The 25,131-nt window shown below is 40.0% G+C and overlaps 1 protein-coding gene across 1 annotated transcript in view; it reads left to right on the forward strand.

Annotated features, from left to right (window-relative positions):
* NTRK2 (neurotrophic receptor tyrosine kinase 2) overlaps nt 1–25,131 on the forward strand; it is a 393,599-nt gene that overhangs the window by 225,639 nt on the left and 142,829 nt on the right. Inside the window, exon 13 of the mRNA XM_052644926.1 lies at nt 483–671. Coding sequence (XP_052500886.1) covers nt 483–671 — 189 coding nt within the window. The remainder of the gene's footprint in view (nt 1–482; nt 672–25,131) is intronic.

The raw sequence follows: 25,131 nt of genomic DNA on the forward strand, positions 1-25,131 counted from the left end.
AGCCAAAATTTTAAATAACCCAAATATCAATCGATTGAATTGATCAACAAAAATGGGACATATCCATACAATAGAATTTTGTCTATAAAAGGGAATAAAGTAATGATGCATGTTATAATGTGAAACAACTTTTAAAATGTTACACTAAATGAAAGAAGCTGGTCCCCAAACATCACATCTTATATGATCTCATTTATATGAAGTATCCACAATAGGTAAATCTATATAGATACAAAGTAAATTCATTATTGCCTAGGACTGGAAGTGGGGAGAATGGGGAGTGACTGCTAACTGAAATGATAATTGTACTGATGGTTTTACAACTCTTTGAATATGTTAAAGCCTATTGGATTGTATACTTTAAATGTGTGAATTATATATATATATATATATATATATATATATATATATATATATATATAAATTATAGCTCAACAAACCCATGAAGAATTATAGGAGAATATATGTTTTTCCAACTTCAGGCCCAGCCTCGGTTATCAGCAATGATGATGACTCTGCCAGCCCACTGCATCACATCTCCAATGGGAGTAACACCCCGTCGTCTTCAGAGGGTGGCCCTGATGCTGTCATTATTGGAATGACCAAGATTCCTGTCATTGAAAATCCCCAGTACTTTGGCATTACCAACAGTCAGCTCAAGCCAGACACATGTAAGTACAGCTGTTTATACTTACTGGCCCATTTGCTTCATAGCTGTATCTAGCAGCATGTTTATCAGAGTCCCTGATGAGGATGATTGAGGGGAGGGTGAAGTGAAATGTCTTAAGGATTCTTGAGGCTTTGAGCCCATGGAATAGATCATTTAGTTTGTTGATTATGACATTCTTAGGGTGTGTCTCCTGCTGGGATGGGAACTGTGGGCAGAACTGACTTCTCTTGGGATCCATTTTCCAAAACCATTTGTCAACATGAACTTGGAATCAGGCATGCTTATCTTGAAAAAGATAGAGACAGAAACCAGAAGTGTCATAAGATAAGCAATTGGTGGGATTCAAATTTGGTTTATTGAAAGTCTTTAAAATAACACACCAATGGTTGTCAGGAATGTTCTGTGTTGCACACAGGTGGTATCAATTTAAGTAGTTCTGTTTTTTTGTTCAGTCTTAGTTCTTATCATGAGACTTACTGTGATATCACAATAACAAAGGGACTTCACAACAGGTGTGCCTACACTGAATTATGTTTCTCAGAACCAGATGAACCCATTAGCCTCTACTGGGGAACTTAAATCTTTCTTGGAGACTCTATCCTGCTTTCTGAGCCACTGCTCAAATATAAAGAATGCAAGGGCAAAGCCTGAAGGACAACAAGAAATAAAACCACAGTGAACAAACAGGCTTATGTCATTGGAACTATAGGCCTTCCCTTAAACATGAATAAGGGACTCTGAGGGTCAGACTGCCAGGTGGCTAAGGTCCCCTGGGTTCCTGGCACTGACAAGTAGGCATCTTTTTTTCTGTTTGCATGTTCTTACCCCATCTTACTCTTCTCCTGCTCCTACCTGTCTCAGGTAAGGTAGGACTATTTCAGGGTTAGATTTTGGGGACTGACTTTCCACCGAGAACTCTCATGGATAAGGGGATTTAGCAGTGAGTATTTTTAAAATATCAACAAATATCTGTAATTTCCTTCTATTCATTCAAATTTATCCTGAGGTATGTTTAATAATGCATTTGAATTTGAATTTAATCACTAAGAAGAACAGTATTACAATCTTGTAATATGTGAGACCCCACCACAGATTTCAGCTGAATTTGTAATATGACAAGATAAATAGAATAGCATATCTGAAGAATACTGAGCTCCTTGGAATAAAAGGTACTATTTGAAATCATGATATTATTAATTCTAATATTATAATTATGGTGTAAACAAGATGTGTGGAGGCCTTGCTTACAATGTGCATTCTTTGTTGAGATAAGCATCCCCCAACAGTTCTTGAAATGCCCTGCATGCATAACAGTGAAATAATAAAGCAATGCAAGACACTGTAGTGAGAGAATCTGTCATCATTTTGATTGTCATCACTAAGAACAGGGTATTTTGACCCCCCCTGTCACCACTGCCAGTACCAGGCTGTATGATATACTTCAGTTAACCAGAGGCTACATTATAATTGACGTTGACTAAAATTAAACTGTACTCAAAAATTTGCTTTTGTCAATGGAGAAAAGTTAAAGCTGAATAATCAAGTGGGCATCATTAGTTCAACAAGTCCAATAAGAGAAAATGAACCAGTGATCAAGGAAACAAACAAACATATGCTATAGAATCAAATAGGCTAGATGGCTTCTGAGTCTGTGGTTCTTTCTCAATGTGCTTTCTTTCCTTCAAAATCCCATTGGAAAATTTCTAACGGTTATTTCCTTAGTCTAGCATCCATGAAGGTTTTTATAAGGGTTTTTGATTAGACAATTTGGTAATTTTAAAGGAGTTTTGGTTTTATGGCTCAACCACTCTATGCCACTCCCATTTGGAAGGAATTAGAAGAGAGTTGAGGAGACTGGCAGCTTCCCTTCAGCTTCTGTCCTCTACCAGAGGGCTCCAGACCATTGGTTTTTCATTATAAACTCTAGTCCTTCACACAACCATCCTGACTGGTTCAGTGTTCTCAATCACTTAGCATCTTATACTAGCAGAAATTTTCTTTCTTTCAAGCATCAAGCCATATGCTCTTTCATGATTTTAAGAACACTTAAAATAACACATCTTCCATAAATTCTTTTTCAAAGAAATGGGAATGAAGAAGCAATTTACTTCTCTTATCTCTTTACCTTTTCTTAAATGTCATTCTTTACCCCATATTTTTTTCCCTTTATCTTCAGTGTGTCTGATGCCTTTTGTGAAGCCCTAGGTGTTACCACTCTGGTATATGTTTCTGTAGTCTTGATTAAAACCAGGTTAGATTGTAAGCTCCTAGAGAGCAGAAATTATACCCACTGAACTACTTCATGATAGCATGGGACACTATTTGTCTCTGATGTGGGCCAGATGTTGACCAGATATGGCTATATATTACTGAAATATCAATTACTAACAGACTTGTAACAAGTGTAATGACCTTCACATTGAACGTTTTTCACTGGGTCTATTCTTATTAAACTTACCGACACAGATTTTTAAATGTTGGATGAATTTTTTACATATTAACCAGTTTAAGTAGATTTAGATAAAATTTTAGCAGAAATAAGCCTTTAACAAAGAATCTTTTCTTTGAGGATCCTAATTGTAGTCATTCAGAAATTAAAATATTCAAAATGCATAGATCTGACATACAGAAAGAGAGGGATTTGTTACTATAGGCCCATGAAATTTTGGTAGCTTGGCTTTCAGTTAACTTATTCCCTTCAAATGTTTTCTCAGCTAACCTTTAAAGAAGGGCTCTTCCAAGAAATTGGATAGGTTACATATGAAAAACAAATTTAAGAAGCTCTCAGAAAAAGTGTGGAACTTTCTTCATGTGCTTAAAGCAAAATATCACATGAAACATACAGTCTCTGATGGACCCATCAGAGGCTTGGGTCACAAACCAGCACATTTACTTCTCTTTCCTAAAGCTTCCTGCTATTCAAAGATGTTGGCTTTAGAATACATGCATGATCTTACAAACAGAGATCCCATCATACTTCACTGAATTATAAGAATCTAATGTGGAAAGTGAAGTTCAATTCATCACATATTTATTGACTACCCACAATACTCCTACAATATTAAGAATTGGAAATTGGGTGATAATGATGGCTTGTTCCTTGCCCACAGGGAGTCTCCTTGGGGAGGCCAGTGTTGAAAGACATTGTGTAATTACAAGGCACAAGGTTAGGATAGCTTAGGGCAAGCATCCTAAACCCCAGTGACTTGTAGGGTCAATATGAGAAACAGGCTGGATCAGAAAGATGACATGGTGTAGTGAAGATCATGATGGAACATGGGCCTGGTATTACCAGATATTCCAAATGTTCCAGAGAGAGCAGGCTTTTTTTTTTTTTTTGTAATGTGAGTTCTCCAAGATTTAAAACAATGAGTGGAACCAACAAAATACATCAGCACAAATCATATTTGGTCCACAATACATCAACTGTTTATGACTTTAAATATCAGTGAATACAAACAGTTGATTTTACAGACAGTGCTCAGAAGTAGCTTGTCCAAAGTGACACAGGCTCCCTGCTTGTGTAACTTTGTTCTAAAAACAAAACAACAAGTGAACCAAAAATCATGATTAAGCCATATTTCTTTAAATGTTGTGTAAGATTATTTGAGTGAAGGCTGATGCTAATTTATATCCCCCAAAGTACTTTTTCACTTTCAGGAGCTATGAGAGGTTTTCAAAGTCTAGAGGTGGTTTGCAGGATTTTAGAACAATCTGAACAGGGCTGAATTGCTCCCGAGCACTTTCCAATAGCAAGTCTGTCTACTTTATTGCAGGGCCCAGAGGTTCCCCCAAGACCGCCTGATAATAATTTGGTATTTGGAGGCTCCTGTGTCACTGCAGGAACTAAAGGAGGCTAAATCCATGCCTGATGGAGGAGAAGAGTTCTATGGTTATCTGCAAATTCTGGCCAGACAACATCTTGACGTCACTCCTTAGCTTCCAAAACCTAGCCAAGCAAGAAGTTGCCTTCCCAAGAGAAAGCAGTGTGCTCTAATGACTAAGCCCTCAGAGTGCTATGCCACTTTAACTATAGACCCATCTCCTCGATCAATCAGGATGGCAAGATGGAGCTGAGGAGCTCAGCAACATCAAGGCTGCAGTTGGTCTTTAATTCAACTAGTCTGTGTAGACGTGTCTGAAAAGCATGTCATCTGACCACACGGGGTTGTTTCCTAGTAGGACTGACCAACTGGGCTCAAGGGCAGCTCTGCTACTGTCCTCTCTCCTTGTCTTCTAAGAACATTTTTGACAGGGTACAATGGAAACACAACTTCTGAACTGGAAAAAAAAGAAAGAAAGAAAACCCACCCTAACCAACAATACCCCTGAATCATCAATCTTGGGTTCTTTTGAAGGGTGGGAATGCGTTATAGCTTCCCCTTCAGGAAAGGCAAATGGCATAGACTTGTCATCTCTAGAATTGTGTCTTTCCTAAAGCAGCCTTATAAATTAGCTAGAATCCTAGGTGGAGGGTCTACATTAAATGAGAATTGTCTCTAAATATGTACTGTATGTGTTTGTTCTTACAGCGCATGCCCTCTATGTGTATCTAGGGCTAGTAACTAACTCTCTGTGGAAGATGCAGATAAGGAATTCTGACTTTTCCCCATTTGGATTTCATTTCCAATGAAATGGACATTGATTGATTTCCTGCAGAGTACACCATGCTCCTCTAACTATTCTAGTCTGTGTGTGTGTATACGTTTGTGTGTGTATACATTTGTGTGTGTGGGTTCCCATTGGTTACATGCTTATTAGGTAACTATGTAGATAAGCACAGATTCATAGACCAGCAAAGACGAAGGAAATAAAACATAATAAAGGAACGGAATGTTTTCACAGTAGTTGAAAAGATCATGCAGGGCACCCCTGTTGATCCTCTTAGCTGCCATACCTACACTGTCATTGTGTTACCAGCCAGGGGAGGTAATAGAAGTGGTATTTTTCACAGAACTGCAGAGGTTTTGAACATATTTGTAACATTACTTTGAGTACACCTGAGCAAAAGTTCTGAAGTATATCCAAGACCCCAGGAGCTCATCAGATCAAGGGTTGAGAGTTATTGGAGGTTATCTTCAAACTTCAGTGCAATCTGTGCCCATGGTCCATTTTGATGGTCCATTTGATAGGGTTTAAAAACAGGCAGAAACAATTGCTTTAGCACTTTCTTATGTCCTTTGCCTGCTAATTTTGCTTCTAAGTACATTTGCTTCTAAGTATTTAATTGGCCAAAAGATAGCTGCTTTGGGAACTGTTTATATCCCTTTGAAGGCTATGGCCTGCACTTTAAAAATAACCTAGGTCTATTTTGCCCAGCATGAGTGTTAGGGACTAGAGAATGCAGTTATTTTAGGATCCTTAGAAATTGCTTCATTTATGGCACAGTGGGCTGACAACCCATCTCATGGGGGTCTTCATGGTACACTGCTCATAGACTCTGTAAAGTCCCAATCCAACTCTGTCTCTTGGTGCCATAGTTTCCCACTGCTAGCTATCACAGCTTGATACTATATTCTCCTTTCAACTCCAGAGGAGATGGTAAGAAGCTATCAAATAATGTTTAAAAAAAGCAACTTGAGTTTCCTTGTAGAAAGGAAATAAATACATGCTGCATAATTATATGTGCAATGTAAGACATGTTAAAAACTCCTCTGAAAAGAAAATTCAAGCACATTTATGACTATGTAAAATAAGAGACTTCATTCTATTAGCGTTTGACCCCTGGGTGATATGACTTGTTATCAAAAAAGAAATATCACCCAATTATAGGATACCAAGACCTCTTAGAGAAAACACTCCATCTTACATTTAATGGCTAAAAAAGGAAAAAAAAAAAAAACTATTATGGATTTAGGTCACAGAAACACTCAGAGTGATATTCTGATTTTACTTCCACATCATTGGCCAATCAAGAGGAAATTATGTACCCTCTCACACACCAGACAGTTCAGTTCAGTTTCACCAAATCATCACTGATGTGCTAGAAGCATCCCAGCAGATGCAGGATTCTACAGTGTTTGTTCTGGATAATTTTCAAAGCCCAGCCCAACTGGAGAGGGATACCAGCAGGATGAATCTAATCAAATGCACCACCATTTTGGTTTCCAGTTGGTCACTCTCACATGTGCCAGCAGACTGGGGACTACAACCAGCTCAGCAAACATACGCAGAGGAGCCTCTTATGTTGCTAGGGAGCTCCTGTTACCCAGATGCTTTGAACACTGAGTGCTCCCTGTGGTTAAGTAGAGATGACAGAAGGGGAGTTTTTCTTGGATGTGATGCTTGCTCATAGCTCAATCCTTCATGGCAGCTAATGTCACAGAGTGCAGGCTTTCTCTTTGTGAAGTGCAGATTTTCTCTGTCTTAACTAATTCTGCCAGCTAGAGAGGGTAAGCCACCGTGGTTGGGCTCCTTCTCAGATTTATCGTCATGCCAGCTCTCCTTATGAGGTACAGCCATACTGCCCTTCCTTCACTGTGCTGTAGTTTCTTTGTCTGCTCTTTATCATGGCCATTGGTAAGTGTGTGCATGGTGAGTCGCTTCAATCATGTTAGACTTTTTGAGACCCTATGGACTGTAGCCTGCCAGGCTCCTCTGTCCATGAGATTCTCCAGGCAAGAATACTGCAGTGGGTTGCCAGGCCCTCTTCCAGGGGATCTTCCCAACACAGGGGTGGAACCCATGTCTCTTACATCTCCAGCTCTGGCAGGTGGATTTTTTACCACTAGCGCCACCTGGGAAACCCCTTGATAGTGAATATTTCTCTTGAAGTATGTAAGATGAATTTGCTCCACACCATGGACAGGAAAGAATTGGAGAGAGATCTACTTCTCATTTCAACCTGATAGCCAACCACAAAAGGCAATTTCCCTCTTCGGGCTTAGCCTCTAGGAGTAAAGCAGCCTTCTGAGATGGAGACAGCAGCCCAAAGTGCTCACGGTGCTCGCTGTCTGAGCCCGCTTCCTTTGGCTGAGAGGATGCGGTGTATTTCTGAATGCCTGAGCTCCCTGAGGGAGGTAAAAGTTAGAAGGCAGTATTTGTGGTCCAAAGGAGAAGTACATGTCAGTATAACAGTAACTGTACCCCGCCCCCCCCGCCCCCAACCAGGGTTGCGGAAGTTCTTTTAAAACAAGACAGTCTTGGGCAAATCATATTGGATTGATCTCCCTAGTTGGCTTAGCTCTGATGATTGATTTCTGCTAGTAAGACAGAATTAAGTCTTCATTCACCAAAACGCCTTCAGAGTCCCTAAAATGCAATTCTTTAAAAATAAATACTATAGGTTATAGAAGGAAATTTAGAAAACATAAGAAACAAAGATGGAATAAAAACTTACCTACAATTCTAACAGAGATAACTACTGTTAATATCATTTGGATATCAAACTTTGTCATCTTGTGTCTGTCATTTTAACCTCCTACGAGATAAAGTCTAACCACTTGAACCCTGGCCTTTGTTTGTACTGGGCTTTGTTCATACCTCTCCAGTAATGGGTTGTCTTGGGTGAATTGTGTTGGAAAGTCTTTAGGAAGCTCACTGGGTGTATTATTGTTGGTGTCAGATCTTCTATTTGCTTGGTTATACATAGGAGTATCACCTGATATGAAGAGCTCACTCACTGGAAAAGACCCTGCTGCTGGGAAAGACTGAGGGCAGGAGGTGAGGGGGACAGCAGAGGATGAGGTGGTTAGATAGTATCACTGACTCAGTAGACATGGATTTGAGCAAAATCCAGGAGATAGTAGAGGAGAGAGGAGCCTGGCATGCTGCAGTCCACAGGGTCACAAAGAGTTGGACATGATTTAGTGACTAAACAACAACCATATAGGAGTTAAGACAGAGGTGGGCTGGGCTGACCTTAGCAGGTCAGGTTTCGAGTGACCCTTAATCCAGAGGAGCTCAGCTTTTACAAGGTGAGTGTTACAGAGGAGACAAACCTTGTGTTGGAGGCTGAGAGGACTTGGGAAGCAGAAGGCTCCCTCATTTGCCAAGGAAGCCTGAGTGCCTCAGTTTAGGATCAGCTCTCTGCATGACTCCAGATGTAGCTGACTGCTCAACTGGAGCAGATGATCACTTTCTCTCTCCTAGTTCTTCACCCTGGCAGGCTAGCTCCTTTCAGAGAGCCAGGAGTCCTGGATCTGAAAGGGTCAGGCTGGTTACATCTGATTTGCTTTCCACTATGTAGAGATGCCTTTTCTTCTGCCCGGGATTCCTGGGCTGTGCAAGGACCTCTGATAAATTGGAGTCTCCCTTTAGACATCCTGCCTTACCTAAACTTGATGCAGTCAGTGGCCCAGTCATCTCTCCATGAGATTTCCTCATGAGTCTTCTCATGAAAGGCTTCCTCTTCTAATGTCTCAAGCATCAAGGCCTAAGCTGGGGTTCTGTATAGAGGACCTCTATCAACAGTATGACATACTGGAGTGGTTCAAAGTTGGTATTTTGCAGAGTCCTATTAAAGTAGATAGGTTCTAAAAGTAATTCCAGAATACATAGATTCCTATGATATGTAAGAAGTTAGATTTGTTCAGTGTTGAACCAAAGGGGGTGGGGAGCCAAAGAGGAATTCTAGAAAGAAAACAATAATCTAATGTCTAGTTTCTCTATTATTTTCATCAGTTCCTGTACATGCTATGAATATGGGTAGACATCAACATTCTTTTTACCTTGTTGCTATTATTTAGCAAATTTATTTAACCACGCCGTTGACCTTCTGGGTGCATTAAAGTGGAACCCAAGTGATTATTAGATAATGATGGCATTTAGACTAAGTGCTATATTCCTAATGTTCCAATAAGTGGTTGATACAGGGGGGACAGGATACAATGCCACACTATCTAATTATATTAAAAGAGCTGGTCTCCATGTTATGGAATGCCTTCATTACAGGAGATTACATGATATCTCTGCACCACTGAGTGGCCACCCGACATGTTTTCCTGAAAGAAGAATGGATTTTCAGATTCATTTATGCTCTCATGCCTAATACTCATCTCCACCCTTGTTCCTGAAAAGAGTTTACTTTTACAAGTGGGTTGGCCTTTAGTCTGTTGCTAATGAACAGAGAGAAACTGTTACCCAGGGACGAACTCCTACTTTCTATTAATAGAGTACCCGGCCAGCTGGACTAACTGGCCTCAAAGTGTCTCTATCCTGGCTTTCCTTCCTCTGGCCCGTAAATATAAATTCCTTTGTTCATATCATTCTATCACCCTCCCTCCTTTTCTCTATGTATGAAGGTTCAGGAACCATGATGCTAATGACGACATTTCATCCTTATTCCTAGTTCAGTTAATGCCAACACCTGATATCCAGAGAAGCAGTTGTGCTTCTGTATCACTCATTAGCCCTTATTTAGAGCGGGCCATTTTCTTCTTTCCCAAGTGTTGCCATTTTTAGGATATTTTCCTCTCTCTTAAGAACCTTTGACTAAAATTTCCTTGTGTACATATAAGATTTTAGTTTGCCTTGAGCCCTACCTAGACCTTTATTAGCACTGGCCTCCGAAGAGGAAACCTAGGAAGATTTTGATGACCAGGAGCTCTGCCGTGGATTCCTGAACTCCTGGACTTTGAGGAAGTTGATGGCCAAGTAGCAGAGGGAATAACCATATCACTCACTTCCTGAACCGTGTGTCTTCTCTGTGTTTGTGTATACTCTCTGCTGTTTCCTGCACATCGAATTCCAAGTTTCAAATTAAAGCGAATCTTAGCCAGATTGGGGTCTGATCACTGATATGTGAGTATGGTCCTTGGTGTTGACATCCCAGGAGGCCCTCTTTTGTTCTCTTAGAAGAGCTCTGTGTTATCAAAGACCAAGCTTCTGTGTGTGGGCCAAGCTAGGGAGGGGTTGTAGGACTGGGGATGAATCCGTGTCATCCTCATACCTTATGCCCACCTTTGGAAAGAGGGGGCTTGTGTGAATTCACATTGATGATGTTCCCCAAGGAGACACTTCAGCTAAGGGGCACCCAGTCTGAGTGTTACTGTGGTCTTGTCTTGAAGGTCTTCCTGCTTCCCCACAACAAGCAATGAGCCTCTTACTGCTTGCTGGGCTCCTGCCTGCTGCCTTGCAGTGCTGATCTCAGCAGCTCTGCCCTCTGATGCTGCACCAGGATCTGCGGAGGTGGGATAGGGAGGGGACTCTGCTCATTGCTGCTGCTGCTGCTAAGTCACTTCAGTCGTGTCTGACTTTGTGTGACCCCATAGACGGCAGCCCACCAGGCTCCCCCGTCCCTAGGACTCTCCAGGCAAGAACGCTGGAGTGGGTTGCCATTTCCTTCTCCAATGCATGAAAGTGAAAAATGACAGTGAAGTCGCTCAGTCGTGTCTGACTCTTTGTGACCCAGTGGACCGCAGCCCACCAGGCTCCTCCATCCATGGGATTTTCCAGGCAAGAGTACTAGAGTGGGGTGCCATCGCCTTGTTGCTTAACTTTATTTCCCTCTCTTATGTTTGAAGAGAGTAGGCCTGAAACATGATCTGCATTCTTTTACTATGTTTAGAATCTCCAGGGCTTGTCCCGCATATGTATGAATGATAATGGAGCTTGGAAATCTTTACTATAGAGGCTCGTTGATGGAAATGAAATCTGTTGTATTGGAATTTGTGATGTAGTTAATCATTCAGAGCCAAACTCTTATGCCAATAAAGACAAGAGTGTCAGATTTGTGGTGTCCGTTGCCTACTTTTTATCACCAACTAATAATTATTCTTACATAAACTTGAGAATTTAGTTCAGTATTGGGATTCCTAAAAGCACTACCAACAGCATCCTAGAAGTTGTCTCCATTAACTCCCATTTAGCTCCCAAGCAGCTCCTCTGGGCTTTCAAAGAGCCCCCACTGCACCCGGCAGAGCCAGCATTAAGGTAATATGGGTGAGGCCCTCAATTAAAGTGCAGAATTTAAAGGAGCACGAAAGAATATCAGCCATCAAGATAAATCACATCTGAATGCAATATTTTAAAAGACAAAAATTAATGAAAAACCTATGAAGAAAATTTCAAAGTGTATAATAGACAGACTTAAGAAAGCAGGGGTTAGGGTGAGTGCTACAAATCCAAGGTCAAATCCTGGCTTTAAAATTTTCATATTTTTTCCTTCACAACTGTTTTTTTAATGTTTAGTTTTTAAAAACATGGCATTAAAACATTAATTGTAATGCTTTAATATTTTAGTATAATTTATACTAACTATGAATGGAATATAATCTTTAAAAATTGTGAATCATTATATTGTACACCTAAACTTATGTGATACTGTTCATCAACTCAATGAAAAAGTGATAATAAATAATGGAGAATAAAAAACATTATTCATGTTAATGACTGAATCTGGGATATTCCCTTAAATTTTTTGCACAGGGCAAGAATCTCACTCTGCTCACTTTAACTCAGCCCTAGACTCAGACTCCTTCTGGCCAGGATCTTGTGTAAACCTCTGGTCTTTGCAAAATGCCATTTTGTGTACATTAGCTGCTGGGCTGATTAGCTTTCAGGCTTCTCTTCTTTCCTGCATTCCTGACCTAATTGTTCTCCCTTCCCACATCTCATCTGCCCCTGGAGATGCATTCCTCTGAATCAGCCAGCTTCAGCATCCCCAGCACTAACCATCCAGTGCTGTCTGCTGAAATATCTGCACAGACAGGCACTCTCATCTTCTGATGGACTTTTTTTCATATGTGACTCTCCAGAGTGAGGAAATGAACAAGACTGCCAAAAACAGAGAGAGAGAAAAGAAACAAAGAAAGGGAAGGAGAAAGAAAGAAAAGACAGAATGAGAAAGATTCTTTTAAAAAGGCAGAAACGAGAGGAGGGTCAGGAGATCTTCTTAGCAAAATTGAGAATTAATCTAGAAAAAAATTGGATAAAATTTTAAAATAAAAGTGAAATTTAGATAATAGATATTGTTTCATTTTCCCACATTTGGAACTTTAGTATGAGATTTGATAAATTTGAGATATACCTTTTGAGATTTTTAATACTCCATTTTCACTCAGCCTTTTCCATAATGCCATGAGCCCCTTTTGTAATGTGTGCGTTTTTGATTATCTAAAACAACCAATATCGAATGCCTTTTATGTGCCAGGCCTTACAAGTTGCATTTTCACATAAAAAACAAATGAATCCCTGTCAGCGCCATAGGATAGATATTATTACTCTGTTTAATAGATGAGAAAACTGAGGCTCAGAGAGGCTAGGAGGGGAAATAATGAACCCAAATTATAGTCCTAATGTGGGAGAGTTTCTGTTCAGTCCCCAGTTGGCCTTCTTTAAGTCTGGGGCTCTTTTGAGCTGAGGGTTCCTGCTGACCTTTTCCAAAAATAATGGAGAGCAATTTTCAAACTCTGCAAGAGGAATTGTACTGTTGGTGTTGCACCTTTCATGTGAGCTGATCAAGGTAAGCTGAGTGTGTTAACCTTCAAGCACACAGGCAGGGAAGTGCCAGGTGGCAGGTAGTGAGCTTATTGTTAGAGGAGAAAGGAGCCAGTGGTAGACTGACCCCAGGCCCGGTCTCTAATGTAAGGTTAGCAGAGCCCACCGGGGCAGCAGGTAGGTCTCCTTGATGGAGTCATTACCAGAAATAGTAAATACTCATGAATAATTAATAAATAAATAATCATAAACCCTCACTTTTATTTTTTGCTAGTTAAAATCATGTCAAATCCTACTTCCCCCACCCCGTCCATGCATGCATGCATGCTAAGTTGCTTCAGTCATGTTTGACTCTGCAACCCCATGGACTGTAGCCCACCAGGCTCCTCTGTCCACAGGATTTTCCAGGCAAGAATACTGGAGTGGGTTGCTGTGTCCTTCTCCAGGGAATCTTCCTGACCCAGGGATTGAACCCGCTTCTTTTACATCTCCTGCATTGGCAGAGGGTTCTTTACCACTAGCACCACCTGGGAAGCCTTCCCGTTGCCCAGCCCACTCTAAAAAGTTTGCCTTTTTGTGGTCTTAGTTCAGAAAATCCTGGGAAAAGATCATAGATCTTTGACTCTTTCTTGAACACCTTCATTCCTCCAAGATAAGCACATCACTTTTCCTAGGTGAGCTTGATATCTGTTTCTCCAAAGACAGAGTTCAGAGTGCCAAGAGTTCGAGGAGCCAGTTGAAGTGCACACATTTACTGAGCTTTATAAAGCAATGTTCCAAGTGTCAAAGCACCCACAGCACCTTCCCAGGCTACCCTGCTCCAGAAAGACCAAGAGGACACAGGCTAATATTGCCTTCATGATGACCATTCTACAGACAGCCAATTTCAGTGCCAGCCATGTGTGAACATTTTGTAGGGCAGACGAGTCACATTTCTGGTTCACCCTCTAAGACTCTTTTTTTTTTTTTTTTCCATGCAAAGATTCATGTTTCCAAATTGCCTGTTCGAAAAGGGTCAAGATTCTTGTAGATATTTAGCCTGTAAGGGGTCTTTTTAAAAACCATGAATCACTTTGATGAGTGGCATCTTTTTCCATGAGAAGAGCATTCATCAGGATGTTCAATAAGGTCAGGGGACATCGAGGAGCTGTTATTTTAAGGCATCTACTTTACCATGGGTGTATCTGCTCCCACAGATTCGTGTGTATGACCTCATATTTGTCTCCTATTAGGTAGACTAATACATGCTCCCCCAAAACATCACATAGCAACTCTTCACTGTGCATGACAACTGCAGGTGAATGAGAATGGTGAGGTGAGCCAAAATGAATAAACTCTTTCGGACCCACTGTTTACTTTCCTAATTATCTTAAAAAAAAAACTTAGAAGAAAATAACATAGCATTGTAAAGCAATTATACTGCAATTAAAAATGAATAACTTTTAAAAAACAACTTAGAAAAGATCATAGTTTGGGGTATGAATTATTCAATTGCCATTCAGAGGCCATCATAAAAAATAATGATTCAATCAAACTATTGTTTGTTGGAGATTTCTAAGCCCCCTGAACCTCCGTGCATATGTCAGCACAAACCTTCAAAACTTGGGCAGTCCTTTAGCATTTATGGAAGTGCAGCCCAAGAGCGGCTTGGAGAGACTAAAGAGGATGAGACTTCAGAGAAGCAGAGTTGAAATATTTCCAAAGAGAATTTGATGAGTCTTTTGCTTACCCTGGAATAAGCATTGTGTGTATTTTATGTGTATCTCCCATTTGCCAATATGGAAAAGTTTCCTAATGAAATGAAATTAAACAAATCTCTGACTAATAATACTATCTGGAATCTTTAACAAAGAAAACTCTAGGATGGGTGGTATAGGGAGGTGTTGAGGATGCAAGTTCAGATTAGGCTCAGCATGTATAATCATATATTGGATGATTAATGTGTACACTCAGGAAGTCATGTCTCACCCAGGAATGAGTGGCAGCAGTCACTGAGTGATACTGTAAATTGCAGATGGAAAGACTTAATGACAATTTTGTAAGTTTTCAACCACAGGCTGTTCAGTGGACACACACGTGCTTCGGCATCTTCAGCTCCTAAAACAGTGTTCAGGACTTTGCATAATGAACATGTGGTGAATAACTGAAGGAGCACATGAATGCATATGTATAATTGTTGTACTTGTACTTTTGGGGGAAAAATACACCTGTACTTGACCAGGCATCTGACATGGCTAACAAGTTAAATTCCCCTCTGATTCTGTTAGGAGTAGAAGTCAGGCAACATTTTCATTTGAATTGCTGGATTTGGCTACCCTCTCTGGTCTGCACAGAGCTTTTACAGGTCTCTAAAGATGGAAATTATTTCACTCATGATGGATTAAAGCAAAGGAACTGTGATTTGGAAGGTATAGTATGGTGGGATAGTCTTGTCATTCTATGTATAACTTCAGTGTTTCCATGCGAAAATGACTCTAAATAATTAACAAGGTGATGGACTTCGGTAACTAGATGCATTTATGACTTGAGGAGTCCCTACATACTAACAATATACCTGACACAATGACACAGGGAAATAAATAGTTTTTCACAAACATTTTATAAAGTTATCAAAATTTGAGAGTTCCTAAACTCTGCTATTGGACGAGGAAAAGATTTGGTAGTAATTTGGCAATTTTTTAAATATACTTAATAAACCATATGTCAAAATGCCCAAACAGGGTCAGATTAGATTCAGTACTTCTGTTAATCCTATATCAAAACAATTAGAAACTAACATTGCTTCAAAAGTTTACTTAGGAAAGTTTGCTAACTCAGTTAATTTTCTTCAGTGAAAATATGCTACTAGAATGAAAAATGATAAGAAGTTAACTGTGGTATAATAATATTCATAGTATAAGGAATTATTCAGATATTATTTCATTCCTGTCCACAACTTCTTAAGTTTCTTTTAGAATTTCATCTTATGTGATTTGATCTGTACAAAATAATGTGAGAAGAGATAATGGGATTTAAGGAGAGAAATGATTGAATCACCATGTCCCAATAAAAAGTGTTCAAATTGGATTTCACTACATAATGAATTCTGCTTCAACTTACTTTGACATAAATAAGATTGGGTAAGGGAAACCAGAAGTAAATCAAATAAATTAATAAAACTATCAGAGCTGCTTCAGTTTTGTCCCCCCAGACAATGTCTGCTTATTTGTGTAATAAAGCCTGCTCTTATAAATTAAAACCCAGGCATGCCACTTGGTTGAAAGAAAAATTTAAGGAAAAGTTAGTACAATTTTGGGGCCTGATTAGGGTGCCTTCTGGCTTCATCAATATCAATAGTCTCTTTGAAAAGTGAAATCTGAAACCCAGAAGAAGAGGTTCAACTTTCAACTATAATTTAAAAGTAAAAAAACAAGACTGGGGATACAAACATGCATGCAATATTGATGATTAGCTGTTCATATTTTCTTAATTATACACATTTACTGAATCCGAGGCAATTTTTTCATTTTGTCTAGACAGAGACCGTGTCTCCATCAGCATAATATATCATGGTATTTGTGAGTCTTGTGCAAAATTGAATTTGCATCTCTGCCACCACTCACAGGGAGTTCATTATCTTATAGTAAAACCACTGGGAAAAATACAATTTCCAGTGTTTAATAAAACTGTGGTCTTTTCATAATGCTTATGGTGCTTGAGCAATTTGTTAGGCACAATTGATCACAGACACTTAACACTGATTACATGGTGGATAGTGCCAGGAAGGGTGATTTTATACATTTTCTTTATTTATTATATTTCAGTGCAAATAGGGTATTTTGCAATGACACTATTTGTATTTCTCAGAACGAAGTGCCTTCTCAAAATGTTAAACATAAAAACTAATGCCACAAAGCTAAATATGCAGTGCATAAAATATACCCTGGATGTGGTTGAGAGGTAAGGAAACTAGTGGGAAAAGCCTCTTGTCTTGCTTCCTAGTTTAGCCAAAGAGAGTGGAAATAACTAGGTCATTTGCTAGCCTGAGATGTGGCCCTGGACTAGCCAGTACTTTATAACTCTCTGAAATAGAGATTACTGTCACCCATTCAAGCTACTCGATTCACAAATCTGTGACTCGTTGATCAAAAATTACCAAGCCTTTAAAATATGACCTCACTAATTGAAAACTGAAAGGCCAGAAGCCTGTATTCTGATAATCCCTTAAAAATGAGATTCAAGTGACAAATCGTTGAAAAGGTACCAAGCTTTAAATTGTGAGACTGGGCCCTCAAAACAGGATCTCCAGCTATTACACAGGTTTGTGAAGTATGGCTATCACACATGCACAATTTCAGTACCCCTAGATATTTATTATTAAAGATGCAATATAAATGTGAACCACATTGGTGTTATTTGTGCTGTGATAAATTGAGTACCTGAAATGAACTTGTAGTAGAAGTTATTTATTTATTTGCTTTTAATAATCTAGAGAAGCACTATGCCATGCGCTTATGAAAGCCCCAAGCTGAAAGCATAAACAAGAGTCAGCTTGGGCAGCTTTAGAAGAAAGAGGCATCAGGAGGACGTATTTCCTGTGAGGTTTTGTAAACCCAGTGTTCAAAATAGTTTTCCAACAGCGATTCTGAAGATGCTCTGCTTCTTTACATTGTTTCTACCAATAGATTATTTAGCCAGAAAGATCACATTTTCAAAGAACTCAGAATACACTGCACATGGGAAATAGATTTTCATTCTTTTGCTCAATACTGTATGATTTTGTAGATCTTTGTGACTGCTGTAAAGAATTTGGTGTGGACTCATTTAATGCAGTTCCCAAACAGAGAACTTTCCTTAGAGAGAAAGTTAAGGTTAGACTTTATAAGGTTGAAGTTGTATCCCTATATTTTCTTTTTTTTTTTAAGCTTTTCTATATTTTTTATTTTCTAAAAAAGTTTTATTGAAGTGTAGTTGATTTACAATGTTGTGTTAATTTCTTCTGTACAGCAAAGTGACTCAGTTACACATATGTATATATATCCTTTTTCATATTCTTTTCTATTATGGTTTGTCACAGGATATTGAATATAGTTCCCTGTGCTGCAGGGAACAACAGTAGGACCTTGTTGTTTATTCATCCTATATATAATAGTTTGCTTCTGCTAATCCCAAACTTCTATTCCTTCCCTCCCCTAGTTTGGACTTAGGGGATCCATGGTATCTTAGTTTGGACTGTGAATGGGAAGTGGCTTCCCAAGCTTGTGGAGCTGTTGGGCCCCGAATCTCCAAAATATTCCAGATTTAATGGTTTGGAGAAATGGAATTGCTACCTGAAAACTACCTAGGTTTGGCATTCAAGTTCAGCCTTAGTTATTATCACTCAAACCTCATGCTTTTGTCATCCTTGGAGCCCTCACTCCAACTTTGTGCCTCAGCGTGTTTCAGGCCAACTTTGCCTCAGTAACATGTGCACATTACGCCCATTTTCACCACGCAGAGGTATCTGAGGCTGGTCACTGGAATCTGGAGGCCCAACTGCTTTTCCCTGAGTGTGTTGACTGAGAAGATTCCAATCTGTCTTTCTTCTCACCGTCTCCCATGACCTTTATCTCAACACCTTCTCCTTGACCTGACCCTTCACCAGCTTGAAACCTGGAAGTTCTCGCTTCCCGGTTTTGCTTAATTGGCACTTTCTGGGCCACTGAGTATTTTTCACTGGGTAATATAAAAAGGAGACAGAGTGAGCCAGGAAGCAGATGTCTCTTGGGTGGTGTGAGTCTTTGAGAGTTGGAATTTGAAATCTCTATCTGAAAGGAACCGTGAATGGGTGTAATTAGGCTGATGAAGGAGTAAAACCTGGTAAGCAATTTTTCTTGACTGGCTTAATGAAAAGCATTAGCTATCAGTTTTTGCCTAAACTTACTGAGGGTAAAACGTATGTGGGGTTTGAACAAAAGATTAAGATTCCGCGTGGGTTTGGACGCTCTTCCTGAGAATAAATTTTGCTTGGGCGGAAGGTATGTGGTTCATCCAAGGGGGGGAAAAAATCAATGACTTGTGTCATTTCTTCACACATTTTATTTTAGGAAAATGGATCATATTTCAGGAAATGGAAGAGGTTCTTGCAAAGGCCAAAACTGGTATTTTGTAGCCAAATGTGTGTGTTGCTTTTTTTCTTCTCATCCCCTTAAGCCGGGTGCTTTCCTTAAGTGAGATTTCAAGGCAAAGGAATTTTTAAGGATTGACTTGAGCTTATCTCCCATCATCCTGCATCCTCCCCTGGTGGTGAGAATCTGGCCAACAGCTGCCAAAGACCTAGAGACCTATTCATCATCAAGTGACTAGCATGAAATTAAGTGCCCCACCCCCCCCTCCTTGAGGAGCTGTTTTCCTGCTGCCAAAGGAATTAAAAAATGATACTCTAGCATCTTTAATGACAGCTGGTAAAGCCTTGGAGTCGAATTATTTGAGGTTCAGGAAGAAAATCATTTGATACCCCAAAACAAAAATGGCAGCCTCCCTGCCTCTTGACTGTAGGCTATTCTGGAGCGTTCTTTTCATGGCCAGACCAAATGTATCAGTGATGTAAAAGCTGGAGTCCTGTATGTAGCCCCAGATGCTGTTTCTCTTTCTGGCTGTTGATAGTCAACGCCTCTTAGGACGTTAGGTAACCATCTCCAGCAAGATGGCGGTGTCCATTCTTAGCTTTACTTTGTTATCTAGATTTCAGCTTTCTGGCTTGGACCCCCAGTAGAAAAATCTCTTACACTGGGATTAGACAAAAGGACTGAGTTTATACTTTTTTTTTTCCTTAAGGGAAAGATTATTTATTAGTGTTACTGGAGATTGCAAATTATTTTCTTGATATAATGGGGAAAAAGAAGGACACATGATCTTGTTTTGTGTCCTGTTTGCTTAAGATTCAAATTAATTTTACAAGAAGTGACAAAACCCATTTTTTAAGGTACATGGCTTCTTGACAAACCACAGAGTAGAACAGAAAACAAAATAAATTCTGCCTCATTAATTTCCAAGTAGTTAACAAGGCAAACTAAAGTCAGCCAGTGCAAAGAAAGAAGAAGAAAATGTTATTCTTGGGTTTAGATGTTAGAGAGGGACTTAACCAGTTCTGGAAAGGGGGGAGGAAAGGACCTTTTTAGAGACTTACCATGAACTGTTTCCACATACGTTATCTCACATAAAGTTCACATTCAGGCCATTTCTTATGGATAAGAAGAATGAGACTTGGAGAGTTTAAGTAAGACTTGAGGTCTCAGGAGAAAGTGGCAGAGAAAAGATGAAAACCCAGCTTCTCCCACCTCAGAGCACCTGAAGACTTCTGTCTCCACCACTCATCACCAAGCACCTGGGCACTGACCCTAGAGAAATTCCTAAGGGGAGGGGCATGATCCATAGAGTGTCATGCACTCTGAAATTGACCTGACCCCAGACGTCCAAGCATAATAGTAGAAGATTGAGTCGATTATCAGGACAAATCATGGGTTACAAAATCTGCTTTGGTTGAAATCCTTGCAAAGGTCAGCCTTTATCTGTTAGTTAATTGGCTCATGGATGAACTTTCTTCATTTGTAATCACTGAGAGTAATGACTTTTTAAAAATACATCTTTAAAAAAATTTCTCCCTTCATGTCATTCTAAAATATCCTCAGTGCTTTTAACAGTTCAGTTCAGTTGCTCAGTCATGTCTGACTCTTTGCGACCCCATGAATCGCAGCACACCAGGCCTCCCTGTCCATCACCAACTCCCGAAGTTCACTCAAACTCATGCTCATCAGTCAGTGATGCCATCCAGCCATCTTATCCTCTGTCATCCCCTTCTCCTCCTGCTGCCAATCCCTCCAAGCATCAGAGTCTTCTCCAATGAGTCAAGTCTTCACATGAGGTGGCCAAAGTATTGGAGTTTAAGCTTTAGTATCATTCTTTCCAAAGAACACCCAGGACTGATCTCCTTTAGAATGGACTGGTTGGATCTCCTTGCAGTCCAAGGGACTCTCAAGGGTCTTTTCCAACACCACAGTTCAAAAGCATCAATTCTTCGGCGCTCAGCTTTCTTCATAGTCCGATACTCACATCCATACATGACTACTGGAAAAACCATAGCCTTGACTAGATGGACCTTTGTTGGCAAAGTAATGTCTCTGCTTTTCAATATGCTATCTATGTTGGTCATAACTTTCCTTCCAAGGAGTAAGCGTCTTTTAATTTCATGGCTGCAGTCACCATCTGCAGTGATTTTGGAGCCCAAAAAAATAAAATCTGACACTGTTTCCACTGTATCCCCATCTATTTCCCATGAAGTGATGGGACCACATGCCATGATCTTCGTTTCCTGAATGTTGAGCTTTAAGGCAACTTTTTCACTCTCCTCTTTCACTTTCATCAAGAGGCGTTTTAGTTCCTCTCCACTTTCTGCCATAAGGGTGGTGTCATCTGCCTATCTGAGGTTATTGATATTTCTCCCGGCAATCTTGATTCCAGCTTGTGCTTCTTCCAGCCCAGCATTTCTCATGATGTGCTCTGCATATAAGTTAAATAAGCAGGGTGACAATATACAGCCTTAACGTACTCCTTTTCCTATTTGGAACCAGTCTGTTGTTCCATATCCAGTTCTAACTGTTGCTTCCTGACCTGCACACAGGTTTCTCAAGAGGCAGGTCAGGTGGTCTGGTATTCCCATCTCAACCCCCCAAATTTTTGTATTTTGAATTTCTACATAACTTTAACATATCATTGGGGCATAGTCTAAAGGTGTCACTTTTTCAGCCATTGCCCAGAGGAAACAACTGTCCTCACAACATCATCCTTATTCCTAGTATGGAGATAGTGGCATCAGGCAGATTGAGGCTTTAATCCTGGCCCCACACAGTTGCTCTTGTGTGATCTTGGGCACGCCACATAATCATAATAAGCCTCAGTTTCCACTCTGTAAAATGGTATTAACTACACAATAAAAAATACTCATTGCTACTGCCTTGGGTTATTTATTAAGAGCCAGCTGCTATTCTAAGTACTTTGTCAACATCATTGCAATATGCACAAAATGTAGATAATAATATCCACCTGCTCTGGTTCACCAAATCACCTTCACTGATTTGCAGTGCATTAATGCATGGCTCATTGTGGTCAATAGAGGTTCTCCTGTGTCTCCCATTCTTTTCTTCCTCAATTAGGGTCACTTCAGGTTTCCATTTCTCAGGCTCTGACCATGTGCTCTGCATAGGGTCCAAGGGTGTGACTGATCGGTGCTAATGACTGTGACCCCTACTGTCCTCATGTGATGGGTCCTGACCTGGGCAAGGGCTTCTAATTCAGAGATTTAATGTGGCTGGGAGATGTTAAGGGTCTTGCTATGAAGGGGCCATTTGTTGCACTGGTGGAGTGAGAGTCCCTTTCTTAGCCATGGCGTTAGGTTCTTTATCCTGGATATAACAGACACAGACCAGACTTTCCTGATCTTTTCTCCTGGTCTAGGATTAGTTGCAACTGTCCATATGGCTAGAGGCTCTTAGAAGAGCAGTAATTTGAGGGAGGAATAATAAGAGAACTAGGAGAGAGTGGAGATGAATCAGAGAAGGCAATGGCAGCCCACTCCAGTACTCTTGCCTGGAAAATCCCATGGATGGAGGAGCCTGGTGGGCTGCGGTCCATGGGGTCACTAGGAGTTGGACACAACTGAGCGACTTCACTTTCACTTTTCACTTTCATGCATTGGAGAAGGAAATGGCAACCCACTCCGGTGTTCTTGCCTTGAGAATCCCAGGGATGGAGGAGCCTGGTGGGCTGCCATCTATGGGGTCACACAGAGTCGGACACGACTGAAGCAACTTAGCAGGAGAGAGTGCCTAATATAAATGAGGTTCCTACCTTCATAATGTCTTGAAATGATCCCGCTAGCAATCACCTTGGTATGAACAGGCAGGATTAAAAAAATGCTTATCTCTGATCATTTACCAAAGGCATTGGACATTATGTTCCTCTTGATCATATAATAACTAGGAAATACACCTGAATCTAGGGGATCACCTTCTCATGAATTACATTTTAAGGAAATGCTTCTTGATCATCTTCACTGAACTACCTTCACTGGTAGATAGAGGTCTCAGGGGATAATTCTAAGTAAGATGCCTTTTTCAATTCTAACATTTCATTGAAATCCCCCATTTTATTTTTAAACATAAGCTTTGGTTATCTAATTCTGACTAACAAACTGCCCCCAAATTTATCAGCTTAAAACAAGAACAATGGATTAACTCTCACAATTCTGTGGGTTGACCAAGAGGTTTTCTACTTCATACAGTGTTGGCTTGGACCTAAAGAAGGTCCAAAGTGGTCTATTGCACACAGCAGCAAGTTGTGTGATAGCTGGCTGGGAATTCAGCTAGGATTATCAGTCAAGACACTCAGTTCCCCTCCACGTGCACTCCTGCACATGGATGCTTGTGCTTTCTCAAAGCATGAAACACTCAAGGTAGTCAAACTTTTTTTTTTTTTAAAGCACAGTGTTGAAAGCTGAAAGGCCTTAAGTGTTAGGGTCTAAAGCAAGCAGAGTCTTGCTTTCACTGCACTTTATTGGTTAAATTAGATCCTAGAGCTGGTCTGGATTCAAAGCCAGGAGCTCACACAAGAACACGACAATAAGGAGTCAGAGTATATTGAGGTCACCAAAGTAACAGTCTACTACAATATGGGAATACTGCATTCTATCCTAGAATATATGTGTTATATTTTAGTATAAAAATATATTCCCTGGATATTCAAGTAAAATGAACTCTTATGGGAGTTATGGAAATATTTACTCTGATTTTACTTAACCTTGACACACTACCATGGACATGCCACTTAGGAAAGCAAGTTCCAGGTTTTTCTTCTTTTCTCAGCTCTCTGTCTGGTTGGGTTTTAGAACTTAGTAGAAGGGCTAATCTGAGAGGAAAGTGGGATACGTCTAGGAAACACTAGATGGTTGGTTCATGTATTTATCTCACTTATCTAGGACTGAATCTCAAAGCAAATACCAGTCATTTTTATTGATGTTCATATCTTTGTTCTCATTCTTTAGCCCTTAGAATTGAGAGTTATAAATTAGAATTTATAGAAATTTTAAAAGGACTCTGTTTTGTTAAGGTGTCCAGGGATGTAACTTAACTTGTTTGGCTCAGCCAATATAGTCTGCTTAAAAAAAAGAAGAAAATTCTTTACAGCATGTATCACACTAAAAGAATTTTTTTAAAGAGGTGAACTTAGGTCAATATGATAGTAAGATGGATATTAGGCAGGAGAGCTGAAGGATAAGGTTTTAGTAACCCAGTCTGATTCATTTCCCTGATGGTGGGGGCGTTTTCCATCACAAGCAGTAACAAGGATACTTTGAAATAACACAGCAGCCAGAAAACAAATCATATATCTAAATGTATCTGCCCTTATTTCAGGTCAAAGTCTGCAAATTATCCAAAGGACATTTTTCTTGTTTAAGTTATCTGAGCTCTGCTGCCAAGCAGAATTGTATATTACAATCCTGAAGAGCTGAGAGAAAGAGGCCGCAAGCAACCGAATCCATGCAATGTACAGGAAGAGCTGTGTGCACCGCCATTGTTTGCGATAGCCCTGCCTCTCATGTCTTGGCCTCCTTTCTGGGTGAGACTCCCTTGCCATATCCCCCAAATTACCAACTCTGGAGCTGACTCCTAAAGAGTAGAATTGGATTTCTTCCTTCCATTACCTGTATTTTATTAACAAAAAGATTCAAGAATGGTTCAGTGAGCATCCATAAACCCATCTGGATTCTCCAATGAAGACCTCTTTATCATCTATCCATGCATTTTTAGAAGCATTTCACAGTAAGCTGCAGACAACAGGACACCTCAACCCTAAACACATCAACAAACAAAAGTTAGAGTTCAATATTTATTTATGGTCTGTCTCTCTTTTTTTCTCCCTGCCTCTCTCCCGCTTTTCCTCCCTCTCTCCTTTCCTTTATTCCTTCCGTCCATCTGTTCTTTCTTCTCTTTCTCTTTCTCCTTCTTTCTTTCTCTCCTAATTTCTTTGAGATGAAACTTTTATGTAATGAATTACCCTAGTCCTAAATG

Source organism: Budorcas taxicolor, chromosome 8, assembly GCF_023091745.1.
Source record: "Budorcas taxicolor isolate Tak-1 chromosome 8, Takin1.1, whole genome shotgun sequence".
NCBI classification, from domain to species: Eukaryota; Metazoa; Chordata; class Mammalia; order Artiodactyla; family Bovidae; genus Budorcas; species Budorcas taxicolor.